At 39.2% G+C, this 15,148-nt stretch overlaps 1 protein-coding gene across 3 annotated transcripts in view; it reads right to left on the bottom strand.

Moving 5' to 3' along the window:
• Positions 1-15,148, bottom strand: part of STRN (striatin) — a 55,820-nt gene that overhangs the window by 18,621 nt on the left and 22,051 nt on the right. For 2 of the 3 annotated variants that reach the window (XM_044455428.1, XM_044455512.1), the window contains exons 5-8: positions 14,648-14,815; positions 10,739-10,874; positions 8,830-8,965; positions 2,696-2,806 (exon numbers count right to left, since the gene is read on the bottom strand). In XM_044455428.1, the coding sequence (XP_044311363.1) occupies positions 2,696-2,806; positions 8,830-8,965; positions 10,739-10,874; positions 14,648-14,815 (551 nt within the window). The remainder of the gene's footprint in view (positions 1-2,695; positions 2,807-8,829; positions 8,966-10,738; positions 10,875-14,647; positions 14,816-15,148) is intronic. The other variant, XM_044455590.1, reaches the window with a different exon arrangement.

Below are 15,148 nucleotides of genomic sequence, written 5' to 3'. Positions count from 1 at the left end.
CCTGATGTCTGACCCCTTTTTAACTGGTCTGGAAGGGACAGAAGAAGCCTAAAAACAAAAGTGTGGAAGGCTACCAAGAGACCTTGGGAACAGTTCCAGAAGACAGGATAACCCTGAAATGATGCTTTGGAGGAGGATGCTATGTATGGTATTTTGAAGGGATGGTTTGCAAGGTGACAGATGTGTTCTAGATGCAAAATACTTGTATGAATGAACATGAAATATACTTCCAGAACCCAAACTAATCAAAAGGTTTATTCACCTTCCTTTTTTTCAGCACTCTGGTGGTACTGACTAAGGGAACTGACTAAGTCATGGGGCTTCAGAAAAACAAACACTCTCAAAAAGTTTCTGTTTTTCCTCTTCAGAGGAAAATACAGACAAGTTGGTATAGCATCTGAGGGTCTACCAGGGCTGCAGCAGAACCTCACAATCAGTATGTTGTGAGCTTCTTCATAGCATTCTAGAAATGTGGTGAATGAGTACACTGAGATCTGAGCAGGAAAAAAAACCCAAACTAAATAGTCCTCTTCATCTAAACTTTCTGTGTTTAGTGTGTCTTTTGCCAATATACCCATGAGCATTTAACATTACCAAGAACTATGTGGTTTTGCATTGTTCTATGCTAGTACAATGACCCGATTTAATATGTATTACCTAGAAATTCTTTATTTGATAAACTTAACAGAACTAACATTACAAATCACAGAAAAAGCCTCTGAGACATGCTAAATGCTAGCAATTCACAGAACAACTTTATGTAATAATGGAGAAAAGCTAATATTTTTAATCAATGTTGCTAAAATACAAGAAGCTATTTAAAATTAAGCATCTTCTTGCAAATATCCACTTAGATTATTGTTTCATGCAGAATACATCTGTTATATTTGAAATATAATCCTACAACTTCCATATTAAATATATGAAAGTGTTTATACTACATATTCTTAGAGCATAGCTTTCACATAATGAATTTATATTTTTAGAGATGTAACATGGGAAAAAGTATGATACACAGGGCTAGAAATTAAACTTCAAATATTGTTCCAATTATTTGTCTGGCATAAAAATAGCACTCTGCCGCATAAGGCTCTATTTAATTAGGAATGACAGATTTTACTAAAAGGCTAAAACGATGTTATTTTCCATTTCAAGCCCCGCATTGAAGATATGAAGATAGCATGACTTGCATGTAGCAAACACTTAATATAAGCAAGGGTAGAAATTAATTTGTTATCTTCCACTGCTGGTTAAGGTATGTCCAGACCAAAGATCCTGTTGTAATTCTTTGCATTCTGATTTGACTCATCTCTTGTGCTACTCTTTAGAGGTTTCCCACTCTACTCTATTTCCATCCAGAACAAGGGGCATGACTTTGTTGTTAAACACACTACTACACATACACTGTACATGTCCTACACACACCTTTGATGCACAGGAAAAGAGGGAAATCACAGAATGTCTCTGAAGGACTGCAAAATTTATAACCTCACACAGCCACTTTTTAATTGTTTATTTATTTATTTTCAAATTTATATGCTCCTCAATAGCCCAACAAGACTTTTTTTAGAGGAAGCTGCCCTCATGCCTCCTATGAGAAAATTAACATAAAAGAAACAAATAGTGGAATCCAGAAAGCTACTCTATGTTACTTCTGGTGCACCACAAGTGAATATTTTGAGCTATTGTAAATACCTTTTCAACCTGCCTCCAAATTCTAAAGCTGGGGGTGCTGTTCAAGAAATGACTGAGTCCAAAGCAATTTTTGACATATGGGAATAGATGAATGGTTGTTTGGAACCAGGTGTCTACTGTAAATGAGCACATACCCACTTAGGGTACAATACAGTGCAAGTAACCATAGCCCTCCAAACTTGGAAGGATTATGGGCATCCTATCAATGATGAGAGGTGCACAGAAATGGCGGCTGTTTCTGTGCTTCTCCTGCTGTGCAAAACACTTAGACAGCCATCTAAGTATTTTATTCCTGCTACTGAGATCAGACTGAGGCCTTGCTGAGATACATTGTATATTTTTCCCTCCCAAACCTCCCCACTGCCAACTTAGAGGTAAGTCTTGGCTCCACAGCTGGCATGGAAAGAACTGCCCTGGGTTGTGAGAGTGGAACGCAGGTTGGAGCTGGAGATCCAGTTCTGACATTGGTGTGCCTTTCCAAGGCCCAGAGACAAAACTCTGATCTTTCCTATGACTGTCTAGACAGCACTGAGGACTCAATCAACTTTAAAAGTTAGGAGAGAAGCTGAATTTACTGAATTATGTGCATGCAAAGAGTCTTAGAAATACCAATTAGGACAGATCACACAATGAAGCACAGGCTATATAATCCCTCTGCAACACTGCTAGGTACTTAAATCATGTTAAATTGGCTGGTTTGGACAATCCTTAGCAAGAAGTGTTTTTTTTAATAATAGCCAAAAAGTAATTACTAATTGACATCTTAAAAGTATTCCCCAGTACCCCCTTACTTTATCCAGCTGGATAAAAGCAATACTCCCAACATCTTTGGATTTTAAGTAGCATTAATTTCCACCCCAGTAAATGTGAACAGGAAAGCAGTTGGGAGCAGCAAAGCAAAGGAGTAAGTAGTTTGAGGAAAACATTGAAAGAAAGATAGTATTGATGAAGTGAAAGAGGCAGGATTTGTGAATTTTAAGGTGCAATGTTTTCCACTTACTCTTCACCCCCTTTTTCCCCTTGCGCTCCTTTTTGTATTGTTCCTTCAGTTTGGTTATTACTCCCTGGTCCACATTCCAGGCTTCAGGCATGAGACACTGGTCTTCCTTCTCTAGACAAAGTAAAACAAATGAAACATTCTCTTTATGTCATTTATGTCATGGTTTTGTATTGAATCTATTCTGAACTATTCAATTTTTATGCCAACAATAAAGAATGCTGCAATGAAGGTGGAACAAGGAGAAGGTGACCTTGCACATATAGGTTCAGCAGTTGTGTGGGGAAGTCTTTTAGAACCATCTAGAGCTGAACAGAGCTTTGGACAGCAGTCCTATCCACCCTCCCCTGTGCACACACTAAATATGGTTCCCTCCTCCCACATGGTTCCTTCTAATTTACTGAAGCATTAGCAATGTTTGGCATTTTCTTTACCTTCATAGCTTCTTTGCATTTTACCTGTTCCCATTTTGGGGCTGATTTTCCTCATTTTTTCCTTCATCATAATACTCTCTGTTTTATTCTGTCTTATCCCCTCAGGGTATATGACCTTCAAAACCTTTGAGAAAAATCTACCCATTGTGGTAGGAAATTACTAGCCAACAGCCAATCCCAGTGCTTTATTTGTTTAGGCTGGGGATACTAAGTTGATCCTGCCTCAGGGCTCAACCTCAGCTCCAGCACCCCAAATTTATCCTAAAGCTTCAGGATTAGTGGTAAAGGCTAGATAGGTTAAGCCCTCAAGCTCCTATACCAAGCACCCTTTGACTAAGCCAGGGATGGGACCAAAAAATAGGATGACAGCCTGTAGGATTGAATCAACCAACAAACATACAATTTCATCACATCAAGCTCCTGTCATCTGCCCAAGGTTCTATGCATGTTATCAGTATCAGAGGGTGAAAGCAGGGGAAGGGCCCCAGCAAGAGCTGTTTTGCAGTCTGCTGCCAGACACTAATCACCCTCATCCTTACTGAGAAGTCAGTGCTTCTATCCAGCCCCATCTCCTTGGGACTGTCAAATCTCAAAGCCTGGGAAACTCAGCATCCTCTCATCAGTTTCCTTCACCCCCTCCACAACTTTCCATATGATGGTTGATATTGCCCACACTATGCTTAATTCTGTTCCCTCTTAATATAATGGGGATCAGTCACCAAAGATGGAAGAACCTATCCTTACAGTAGCATCCAGGCTACAAGGGGAGGGATGTGCTCCACTCCCGACTCACTGTTCTTGTTCTCCTCACAGCAACAAGTCGGAAATCTCCCTAATCTGCCAACCTCTGAACAACGTGGGATTGAGACCATCCAACCATACATCAGCCTCCTGCAAATTTTAGAAGCTTGCATAGAAGACTGCAGCTATACAATGCCTCGGGAACAGATAACTGACTCATCTTACCCCTCATCCATGGTGGCCTCTATTCATTCTTTGGACACCTCTTTCTGGACAACCAGAACCCTCTTTCTCCTTGAAAACCTGTGGAGTCCAGGATGAGTGCTCCTTTTTCTTCAAACAATTACTTCCAAACTCAGTAACTTTTCAAAGCCTTTTAGTCTAAGGGGCAATAGAGTCCCCATTCCTCTTTGCTCAGTTCCAAAGGATAGAAATTGGATTCCATGGGCCATGGAATATGCTCCACAGGTGCACCAAAAGCACCCTACCAGCAGTCCCTGTGAAAAAAGGGCAGTCAGCTAGTCTGACTATTTCCCTGATGATGGTAAGAAATTGTCAATGGCTTTTCAAGCTGCTTGATAAGAAAATTTACTTATGGCATACTAGCAGGGATAACCTGATTTGTACTTTGGGTCAATTGGATCAATCTGGATGAGTTCTTGTCATTTTCTGGTTTGTGCACAGAAGCAACTGAGTGGCAATATTTATATTTGCAACATTAGCTAGAATCTAGGCTTAGCCCATCAGCTTTTACAGTTTCACGGTATCCTCCACTATTGAAAATCCTTCACTGTTGCTAGAATCCCAAGTGAGTGCCATGCCTCACAGTGCCTTTTACCATTTCTGACTCATTTGCCAGAGACTGCTTCACCCCAGTGATACAAATGCTGGTAACCCCAAGAATGAGCCCTGCAATGTGTTCTGTGTGGGGTTGCGTTTAAGGCTGCTCCAGAAGCTGGAATTAGTACAGAATGCGGTAGCTTGGTTGCTGTTGGCATGCAACTCCTTTGCTGAAAGAACTGTATTGGCTACCAGTTTACTACCAGGTTTATGTACTAATGTTAAAAGCCCTAGACAACTTGGGACTAGGATACCTCAGGGAACACATCTTCAACCAGCTCAGTCATTGACGTTTTTGAAGGACATTCTTCAATGTGATTCCAATGAATTCATGACCCACCTAGACTTCACCAGGAGAAGAGTCTTCAGTGTGATAGCTCAATTTCTATAGAATCCGTGCCTCAGGAGCTGAGGCAGGCACCAATGTGGTGCTACTTTCAGTACCTGCTAAGGACAATCTTGTTCTAAAAAGACTTGTCTTGCTAACCAGCTACTGTTTCAATGCTATTTTGTTCCTTTTTAATGTATAGCTTTTTTCTAGTATTTGTTTTAACCTTATATTGTTCACCACTCCAGAATTTCTTTGGATGTGGAACAGTATAGAAATACTGCAAATACATAAATAAAACATGTACAACAACTCACAATCCATGTTTAGAAATATCAATGATCTGTAAATATGATATATCAGGTTTAATGGCAAAATTGAAACGTCCTATTGAGTCTAAGTACTGGACTACCACTTCAGCATCTGTATCTCAAGTTTCTGTGGCATCTTATTCAACAAAACAAGGGATTTACATTTATTGGATATCAAAACCTCTCATTAATAGCAGTTTGTCTGAGCTGATTAACTACTGGAGATGCAATACAGTTAATGTTTCTGTTAATCATATGCTTTGGCAATGTCCAATAGCTGTCTTCTTCTGGAGAGAAGTTATTACAGATAAACTTGATATTGGAACACACTAGTATTTTCTAATGAACATGTTCCTTTAAATTATTTACCTGTTTCTTAGAAGTTAAGCTTGGTCAATGCAAATGGAGTTTCTGCAGCTTTTTTATTATTATTCATTCATTTATTTATTATATTTATATCCCACTTTCCCCCTCTGAAAGCAAAGTGGCTTACAGCATTTTCCTCCTCTTGCTCTCAATCTTATCCCCACAACAATGACCCTGTAAGGTAGGTTGGGCAGAGAGTCATCCAGTTGGCTTCATGGATGAGCAGGGTCTAGAACCCAGGTCACCTGGCTCTCAGTTTTAGCTCTTTTTGACTGCTAAAACATTGATAGTACAAGATTGTAATGATAAAAACTCACCACCTATAATACAATGGATTAAAAACTTATCGATGAGCAGATGGCGTACAGACAGTGCACCTGAATGCACAAATGTACGGAAACTTGTCTGCCTTTCTTGAAACTTATCGAAACATATTTATGTTATATAATTGTTATATATAATTGTTATAAAGGGGAATCAGACCACCAATCCTACATTACAACCTATTCCAGAGCCTTCCACAAATAGACAGCACCAATTTTCAAGGGGAAAGCACTCCAACCAATGAAAATGTTTGACTTGCTCAGATAAGTCCTGCTAACCAACCACCTTTTTTCCCAACCATCAGACTATTCTTGTTGACATGCCAAATTAACACCACAGATGCATGGTTGCTTTAGATGAACTGGGATGGTTAAATCACTGAGGTCAAAGAAACACCACCCATGGGAATCTTCTGCACCAGTGTAGGACTGCACTCTTGCATAAGGGAGTCACGGTAAACTTGTGCCCTTTGACAAAAGTTTACTAGTTTATTTTCCCAATGTTTCACTGTATTTGCAGACTCAAAAAGACCGGTCTGCACCCCATACAAGAAGTCAACTATGGAAGGCTTCAGCCCTGAAAGGTGGACAAGAAATATGTATTATTTTAAATAAACAAAAATAAACCACTATATTAGACCCAAGAAATTCTTACTCCTCACACTTCCTTAACTTCACCGTAAGGACTGCTTTGCCACAGTGGATCTCCATGATGCCTGTTTATATAGCATTAAACACCTTGTATCACATTGTTTCCTTGGCTTTAGCCTCAGCCACATCAGTACAAAGTCTTCTTATTTAGTCTTGCCATTGTGCCAGCAGTCTTCACAAAATGCATGCCCATGGTGGTAGTGCACCTCTAAATGCAAGGAATAGTTGTTATCTCATACACGGAAGACTTGTGTGCCATCAACCTCACATTCCGGCTTTCCCAGACCAATGCTTTAGATCTTTTCAGCTCTGTACATCCCCACATCAACCAGGATCTCATCCATCTCAAATCTGTCCATTGACAGGGTTTCCTCTGGACTCCACAGGCTCAGTCTACTTATCTTCCAACAGAGCTGATACACTGAGACAGCTGACATGAAATATCAGCTCTTATTCCACATGCCAAGCAGAAGCCATCAAAAGCTTCCTTGGCCTGTTGGCTGCAACTATAGCTGTAACACCGGCTGCCTGCCTATGTATGCAGCCACTGCAAGCCTAGAGCCTAGCCTAGTCCTTGACCCAGTCAGAAAACTAAACCCATGGCACTGTTTAGAGGAGGCATGGGACACCCACCAGCAAAAGCTCTGCTTAGCTTTAGCAAGTTCTAAAAGAGCTCTGAACAGTTATAAAACTGCATGTGTGACTTCACACAAAAACATGTGAAGAACTACGATTACTAGGTAAGCAACCCTTCCTTCCTATATTTTAAAATATCCAATCTGACTGCTTTGTGCAGAGCTAAATAAATCAGAGAATATAATATAATCAAAGACATAATTTCCAATGGATTGCATTAGTACTTCTGTTTTGGGGCTTATCATGGGAGAGCCCACATAACCAACAGCAGCCATCAGACAGGAAATCCAGGGAACCCCTTAACAGTGAGATTGCTAGGAAGTGGTGTCATTAACAAGTGCAAGCTGAAGAATCACAGTGCTGTTTTACCAAAATGTTTTCTATGTTGTAACAAATGGGTATGCAAAGCCATTGAAATATCCAATTTGTGTTGCTTTGAAAAGCTTCACTAGCAACAGGAAGGTTGTTAATATTCTAAATGTCTCAGGCATGGAGTCAGCCTCATGTCAGACTCTTGCCTGACCACTTCACCAAGTTACAGACTCATATCTGCTGCCACCCCACCCCCACCTACTAATTCATATTTGTACCATTTTATGCCACTCCTCTGCCCAAAAAAGGCTCTGGAAATTACTTATAAAACTAAAAACCCATTATACACAAAAAAAGTGGATGCAAAGTGGGGAGGACAAAATTAGTAGATTTTATGTGGTGCTGGTGGAATGGCTCTGTGCTGCCTCTTTTCTCTGGCCAACTGAAGCAGGCCTTGATGCTCCCTCAGCCTGCTCCTGTTTCACTTGCATCTTCTTTCACACTTGACATCTGATAGCATGCTGTTGTTCCCTTGCCCTGCTCCTGTCCTCCTTGCTCTTTCTCGTCTACAGGATAGACAGACCTGTGCAGTCCAAATGAAGAAGGCCCCAGTGATCAGGATGCACCTGTCTTCCTCATTCCTTCTCAAAGTCAAGAAGTGGATGTTGAAATAGACTGTGTGGCCTAATCTTACCCAAGGGCTTTAATGTTATGGAACACTGAGCAGGGGCAATACTTAACTTGTACAATGAACAGGAACATTTTGACTGAATTATCTCTTTCTTTGCCAACCACTGGTATGTAGAATGACCTATAGTGCTGTAGTACTGTGTGAGCTCTTTTCTTGGTTCACAACTAGTCTCTATATATTATGTGGTTATCTGTTTTGTACTAGGAGAATTTTTGTGTGGAACTTTAATTATATCCCACGGGGGGAAATTCCTCCACAAAATATAGTTTAGAAAATCACAGCATGCAATTATTGCAAACTATAAAAAGCAAATAATCCTGACAAAAAGAATCTTTCCTCTACATAGAATAATAAGAAAATAGGACATTGCAAGGCTCATCTTCCTCAAGAACTATGGCAGTATTTTATTATGGATATTCAGCATAAATTGTTGCATGTAACCAAGTTCCTACATTTTTACAAGTATTTTACAAGTATTGTGCTGTTTGTTTTTCACTTTCTTACCCCAGTCTGTACCATCTCCTGAACTTCTGGATTCACCATCTCCTTCATCAGATGTGGCCAAGAAATCAAATTCTTTCAGAGCTTCTTCAGTATCCCTGTCCTCAGTGTTATCAGACACTACCCTCTTCCTCACAATCTATGAAAAACAAAAATGGAACATTAACAATAATGTAAATGCTATTTTTCTCACCTACACCCTGTTAATCTGGCACTGAAAGGGTTCAAAAATCTTGCTATCAAATGGCTGAAATTAATACTCCAAACTGCATGTGGGTAATTTGCTCTGGAATGGCTGCATGGTCTGATCCATGGGTAAGAGGACCCTGAAATTGAGATACAGTCCTAATCAATGCTATAGTATTCCAATACATTTAGCTACAACCTTACAGGACTGCTTTTGAAGGGGGAAAACAGCTGCCCTTTAAAAGTGACTTTCATAGAGCAATAGCAAAGTTACAGTGAGCTGCACTGGCAGAGATGTAGTGATCTGGGTGGTGGAAAAGGGGACCTGATGCATGCTGAGCTGTCATCTAAGAGGAAATAACCCTGCTAAAGCAGACTGTGTGATTCACCAGGCCAATAAAAGATGCTGAAGCATGTCTTTAATGCCTATTGGCTTGGGGAAACCTAACACTAAGCAGGAACAAAAGTGTAAATGACCAAAGATGATGTACCAGGGAGAAACACATTAACCAAGATAACATGCCTAGGGTCATTTTAGGAAGTTCCAATTACTCTCTTAATGATAGGGCTGGACGTGTTCCCAAAATCTGTGGATATAAAAGAGCTGAAATAATTGAAAGGTAGACAGATGAATGGGTAATCTAAGCACTGTGCACCCCAATTTGATTGGAAGATGGGTATCTCATCACACATAGAAAACCCCACCTCTGGTCAGAGTAAGTGTCCAAAGGTACAGGAAATATATTTCTCCATCTGCTTCACTAGTTTTCTTGCTGCTTTCACTCTAATCTTATCTGGGCTACCACATACATGAATTTAAGCAACATAAGGACCACTTTAGAATCTCACACTTTAGCCCTTAGAAACATAGAAATAGAGCGAGTCAGAAGGGGTCTTCCAGGCCATCTAGTCCGACCCCTAGCTCCAGCTAGCTCCACTCATGACATGCCCACCATGTGCATGTCCAGACTATCTTTGAACACCCTCACCGATGGGGCCTCAACCACCTCCCGTGGAAGCCCATTCCTTACCTTCGGGGTCCTAACTGTCAGGAAGGAAGGACAGTTAGGGTTGATATTTTAACCCTTTCCTTTCTGAAGCTGGGACTTCATTTTATTTTATGAACTTGAAGCTTCATCTTATTTCTGGAAAATGGGACTAAGAAGCATTTCAAGCCTTGAAGCTAACTGGGTTAGCTCTTTTAATCTCAAATGTGGTTAATCCCTTCAATGCCAGAAATGTTTTATTCAGAACACCTAATTTTGACTTTCAGACTCTGGGTTTGATACTTCAGCTTCTACATTTAATTACATGGATGTCAAATATAATTATTCACATGCTTAGACAGCCAGTGTGGCATAGGAGTTAGAGTGCTGGACTGGGAGTTGGGAGTTCTCACTTGCCCATGAAGTTCATTGGATGACTTTGGGCCAGTCACTGACTTTCAGCCTAGCCTACCTCACTGGGTTGTCGTGAGAATAAAATGAAGAGAAGAACTATGTAAGCTGTCTTGGGTTCTTTGCTGGAAAAAAGGTAAGATATAAATATAAGCATTAAATACATCAAGGCTTTTTCAGTTTGTAGCACATTCATCTGCAAATTAATTCAGTGCTTCCACTTTCCTCAAAGATAAAGATATCTTTAGATATACATGTTTTTGTCATATCAAGATATCTACAATTCCTTTACTGCACACTTCTATTTAGCATTAGAATTCTCAGCCCACCGTTGAAGTGTCCATGATTGTTCTCTCTCTTCCATCAATATCATCATCTTCATCTTCATCACTAAATTCTGCAGCAGCATTTTCCAAGAATTTAAATGACTCTAGAAGAGACGCAGAGTCTGTCAGATCTGGTTTCCTAGATAAAAATTAAAACAGCAACACAAATTATTTTGTCTCTGTTTGCTTCTCTTCATAGTGCTCAGCTTAACAGGTATATGTGTTAACATTCTGCATTTTAAAATTCATAGAGTAATATATGGTATCAACTAGATATGATATTACAGCTTGAGTTGGATCCTAATATCTGTAAACCAAATCTTAATCTCAGAGAAGGAGGGTTAAATATCTTTCTTCTGATCTTTCTTGTATATCCTAAAAAACTACTTCATAGGTATGGAAGGTGACTACTGGGATGATGGTCGAGATGGAATAAAATTACCTCTTCTCTCTCTTTCATTAGCAGCTACCTCTGCTGGATCTTCCCCCCTTCATCAAAGTGCTGTTCTGGATCCAAGCCCTTGTATCAATTCACAATCTTTTAACTGACAGCTCGATTGATCACCTTTTGGCAACTACAGAATTATAGAATAGTACAGTTGGAAGGGGCCAGAAGGCCATCACATCCAACCCTCTGCTCAGTGCAGGACTCCAGGTTAAACCATTCCTTTCAGATGGCTGTCCAGTTGCATCTTGAATGCCTGTAGTGTGGGAGAGCCCACAAACTCCTGAGGTAATTGGTTGCATTGTTGTATTGCTCCAATAGTCAGGATTTTTTTTCTTGGTATCTAGCCAGAAACTGGCTTCCTGTAACTTGAGCCCATTATTCCATGTCCTGCACTGTGGGGTGATCAAGAAGAGATCCTGTTCTTCCACTCTTTGACAGATTTTCAAGTACTGGTAGAGTACTATCATATCTCCCCTCAATCTTCTCTTCTCAAGGTTAAACATGCCCATTTCTTTCAATCTCTCCTCACAGGGTTTTGTTTACAATCCATGAGTCATCCTTGTTGCCCTCCTCTGATCCCTTTCCAGCTTTTCTATATCTTTCTTAAACTGTAGTGCCCAGAATTGGATGCAGTATTCCAGATAAGGCCTAACCAGTGCTAAGTAAAGAGGAACTAGTACTTCATATGATTTGGAAGTGATACTCCTATTACTGTAGCCTAAAATAATATTTACTTTTTTTTTTGCAGCCATGTCACACTGTTAATTCATATTCAGCTTGTGATCTACAATTCCAAGATCCTTATCACTTGCAGTACTGCTGAGCCAAGAATTCTCCATCTTGCAATGATGCACTTGGTTGCATCAGGTGCAGAACTTGGCATTTGTCCCTACTGCATTTCAACCTACCAAGATCACCTTGATCTTATTTCTGTCTTCCAGGCTATTAGCTACACTACCCAGTTTTGTGTCATCTGGAATATGATAAGCATTCCCTGCATATCTTCATCCAAATCATTAATAAAATATTGAAAAACACTGGGCCCAACACTGAACCCTGCAGTTCCCAACTTGATACCTCTGCCCAGTTTGAGAAGATTTCACTGATAAGCACTCTTTGAGTCTGATTCAAGTATTTCAAGATTATTTTAAAACACACATGCGACAGACACTAACGGCACTTAATTTTTTTGAATGAAATACAAAGATTTATGACTTTCAACAGATTAACCAGTGCTTGTACTATTAAATAGCCACATCAAAATTCTCAGTTCTGTACCTGAAATCCTTTTCTTTTCATCCTGAAAACTGGAAAGTATCGTCTTCACTGATATAGTTAGATGTTGAGTTCGCTAGATACTTTCATAATGCCAGTTTAGATTCATTTAAATGTACCATCGACTTCCTGGGTTCCATGTTTACCTACTCATAATTAAATCTTCTACAACAAGCCAAGGCTACAGCTCTCAAAACACAACTATTTACCAGAACAGTCTTCTAAAAAAGCTAACAGAGATTACATTCCTCTTTTACATTCCTTTGCCTGTGCAACCTGCCCCCGCCCCCCAATATCTGCTCCTGAGTATTAGAGGCCCCTGCAAGAGTAACATTCACATGACACATGACGCTGCAGGTACAGGGTGGGCTGGGGTAGGGTCATCAGCAGAAATCCAAGGTCTTCCCTAGCATAGTGAGAGTATCTTCTGCTCATGCAAGTGTTTTGTTGTCGCAGCCCATAAACAGCAGTAACTGATGTGAAAAAGGTCAATTGGGAGCGACATAGAAGCTTGACATATCTAAAGTCTGACCCAAAGAATGTAAGGCACAGCAAAATGAAGGTTAAAAACAAAAGTAGAGTTTAAAGTAACATGTTATTGTTGTAATTATTATTGCAAAGTTCTTTCACGAGTCTAATATTTAACTACTAGTATACATTTGAAACTTGAAGCTTTTAGTATGAATGCCAATTTGTTGTTCAATTAGCTAGGAGACTTCATCAGTTATGATTTTTTTACAATATTCAATGTATGGGACGGTTAAAACCTATTTAACAGCAGTTAAAAAAATTAAAAAGCTGCTTCAAAACTCAGGCACTACAAAACTGAATGTGGATGCTTATACAGTAATAAGAACTTGTACTCTCAAGAATTGTTTAAAGGAAAAGTAAGTTTTCTTTAAAAAACCAAAACTTTAAATATATTGCCTGACAAGCAAACTTGTTTACAATTATACTTCTCCATTAAAATCAATATCTGAAAATCAGAAATTTGAAATGTGTTCAGCTTTATTATTGCACATTTATACATCAAACAATGCAATCCCAAAAATATTACTCAACTTGCCAAGGGAAAGGTAACATTATTAAAATAAATAAGCAGGGATTAAGATGAAAACTCACTGGTATACCACACAATGCTATACCCAAACTGACAAGCCAATCTCATTTTTCTCTTTTGCTTTTGCCAAAGATGTTAATGGCAAATGCATCCTTTACATTCACAGCAAACACTGAAAATGCTCAATGTTAATACAAAGGTTAATTTTTTAGTAACCTCTGCTGAGTTCATTCATGCTGAGCTGTGGTACTTATCTTTTGTAAAAGCAGTGTGCTGATCTGAAGAAGTGCAAAATTTCTTTCATTAAATATTATGAAACATGTGTGAGTAGGATTATATCTGTCAAACTATCAAAATAATGTTTCCATTGATGTACTCGAAATCTTCCAGGATGCATCCCGAGTCACATGATGCTCTTGACTGTAAAAGTTTTCACTGGGATCTGTACATTAGCAAATACATTGACTTGCGTAAATAGCTCTATGGACAGAACAAATAATTCTTTTTTAAGGAAGCCTTGGGCCACCTTTTGGTCTTAAAATAAAATTTTCTTGTACAGCAGTTTTTTGTATTTGCTGATTTGAAACTACTCCAATAACAGTAAATAAGAGCACGTGTTTATCAGCAAAGTTGTCCCAGAAGAAAAACAAAGAATTTTAAAAAGTGAAGTCCCTGAATTAAGAATTGTTTTTACAAATAACTATATTACTTTCCCCCTTCAATTTCCAGCTATGGCAATGCACTAGTGTGATGACATTTCGAAAGCTGAGAAGTATCCATCTTGCATATCAAGATATGACATTTTTTAAAAAAATTGCACAAGAAACAGATAAGTCAAGGCCATAAAGGTCCTACCTGAGCTTGATCACACCTGTATCCTACTAGAGTGCTTTAGTAAAGAACCCTTCTAATATACTAAACTACATAAACCTAGAAATTTAATTGTCAATTTAGTTGTTGCACAGCTTGGAAGTAATAGAAGTGGGGAGAGAAGACCTTATTTTTATAAAAGATTCAGAAAATATCCACACTGTTTAAATGTCATATTGGTGGAATGTACCACACCACTGGAAGTTTAATTATTTTTATGAATAACTTGTATTACTAGCATAAACCAAATAAAACTTACCCAATCATCACTTTTTCTTTAAGCTCAGCGTCTGTGCCATTCACCATCAATTCTTGGTTTCTATCATTTTCTCTGTCAAGACCATCACCCGAGAGACCTAACAAAGTTCGTACCCGTTTTGACTTCACATCCAGTATCGTGTCAGTGTATCCCACCTCTTGCAAGTATCTGTACAAACAGAATACATGTCAGTTGCTCAGGAGCTGTCACAGAGATTGCAATCAATTGCTACTACCCACCTAGAACTGATCAACCATAAAATGGGAAGAAGAAGAATGTGGCTCTGTGCAGACACAACAGGCTCACAAATCATCTTGCATCAGCTGCGGGAGGGGCTGCCTCTTGCAGTACCAGCCTCTATAGTCCCCAAGAAAACCAAAGAGATCCCTGTATTCACAAACACATTATTCACTATATTACCCCCTGCAAAAATGAGCCAAAACGTTCTTTCATAAATTTAGTGAATTAATTGCAGTGTTCATGTGAGCAGAACTTTCCTCA

Source organism: Varanus komodoensis, unplaced genomic scaffold (assembly GCF_004798865.1).
Source record: "Varanus komodoensis strain SLA01 unplaced genomic scaffold, ASM479886v1 scaffold1, whole genome shotgun sequence".
NCBI lineage: Eukaryota > Metazoa > Chordata > Lepidosauria > Squamata > Varanidae > Varanus > Varanus komodoensis.
The sequence above is the reverse complement of the archived record's forward strand: the minus strand, read 5'-3'. Positions and strand labels throughout refer to the sequence as shown.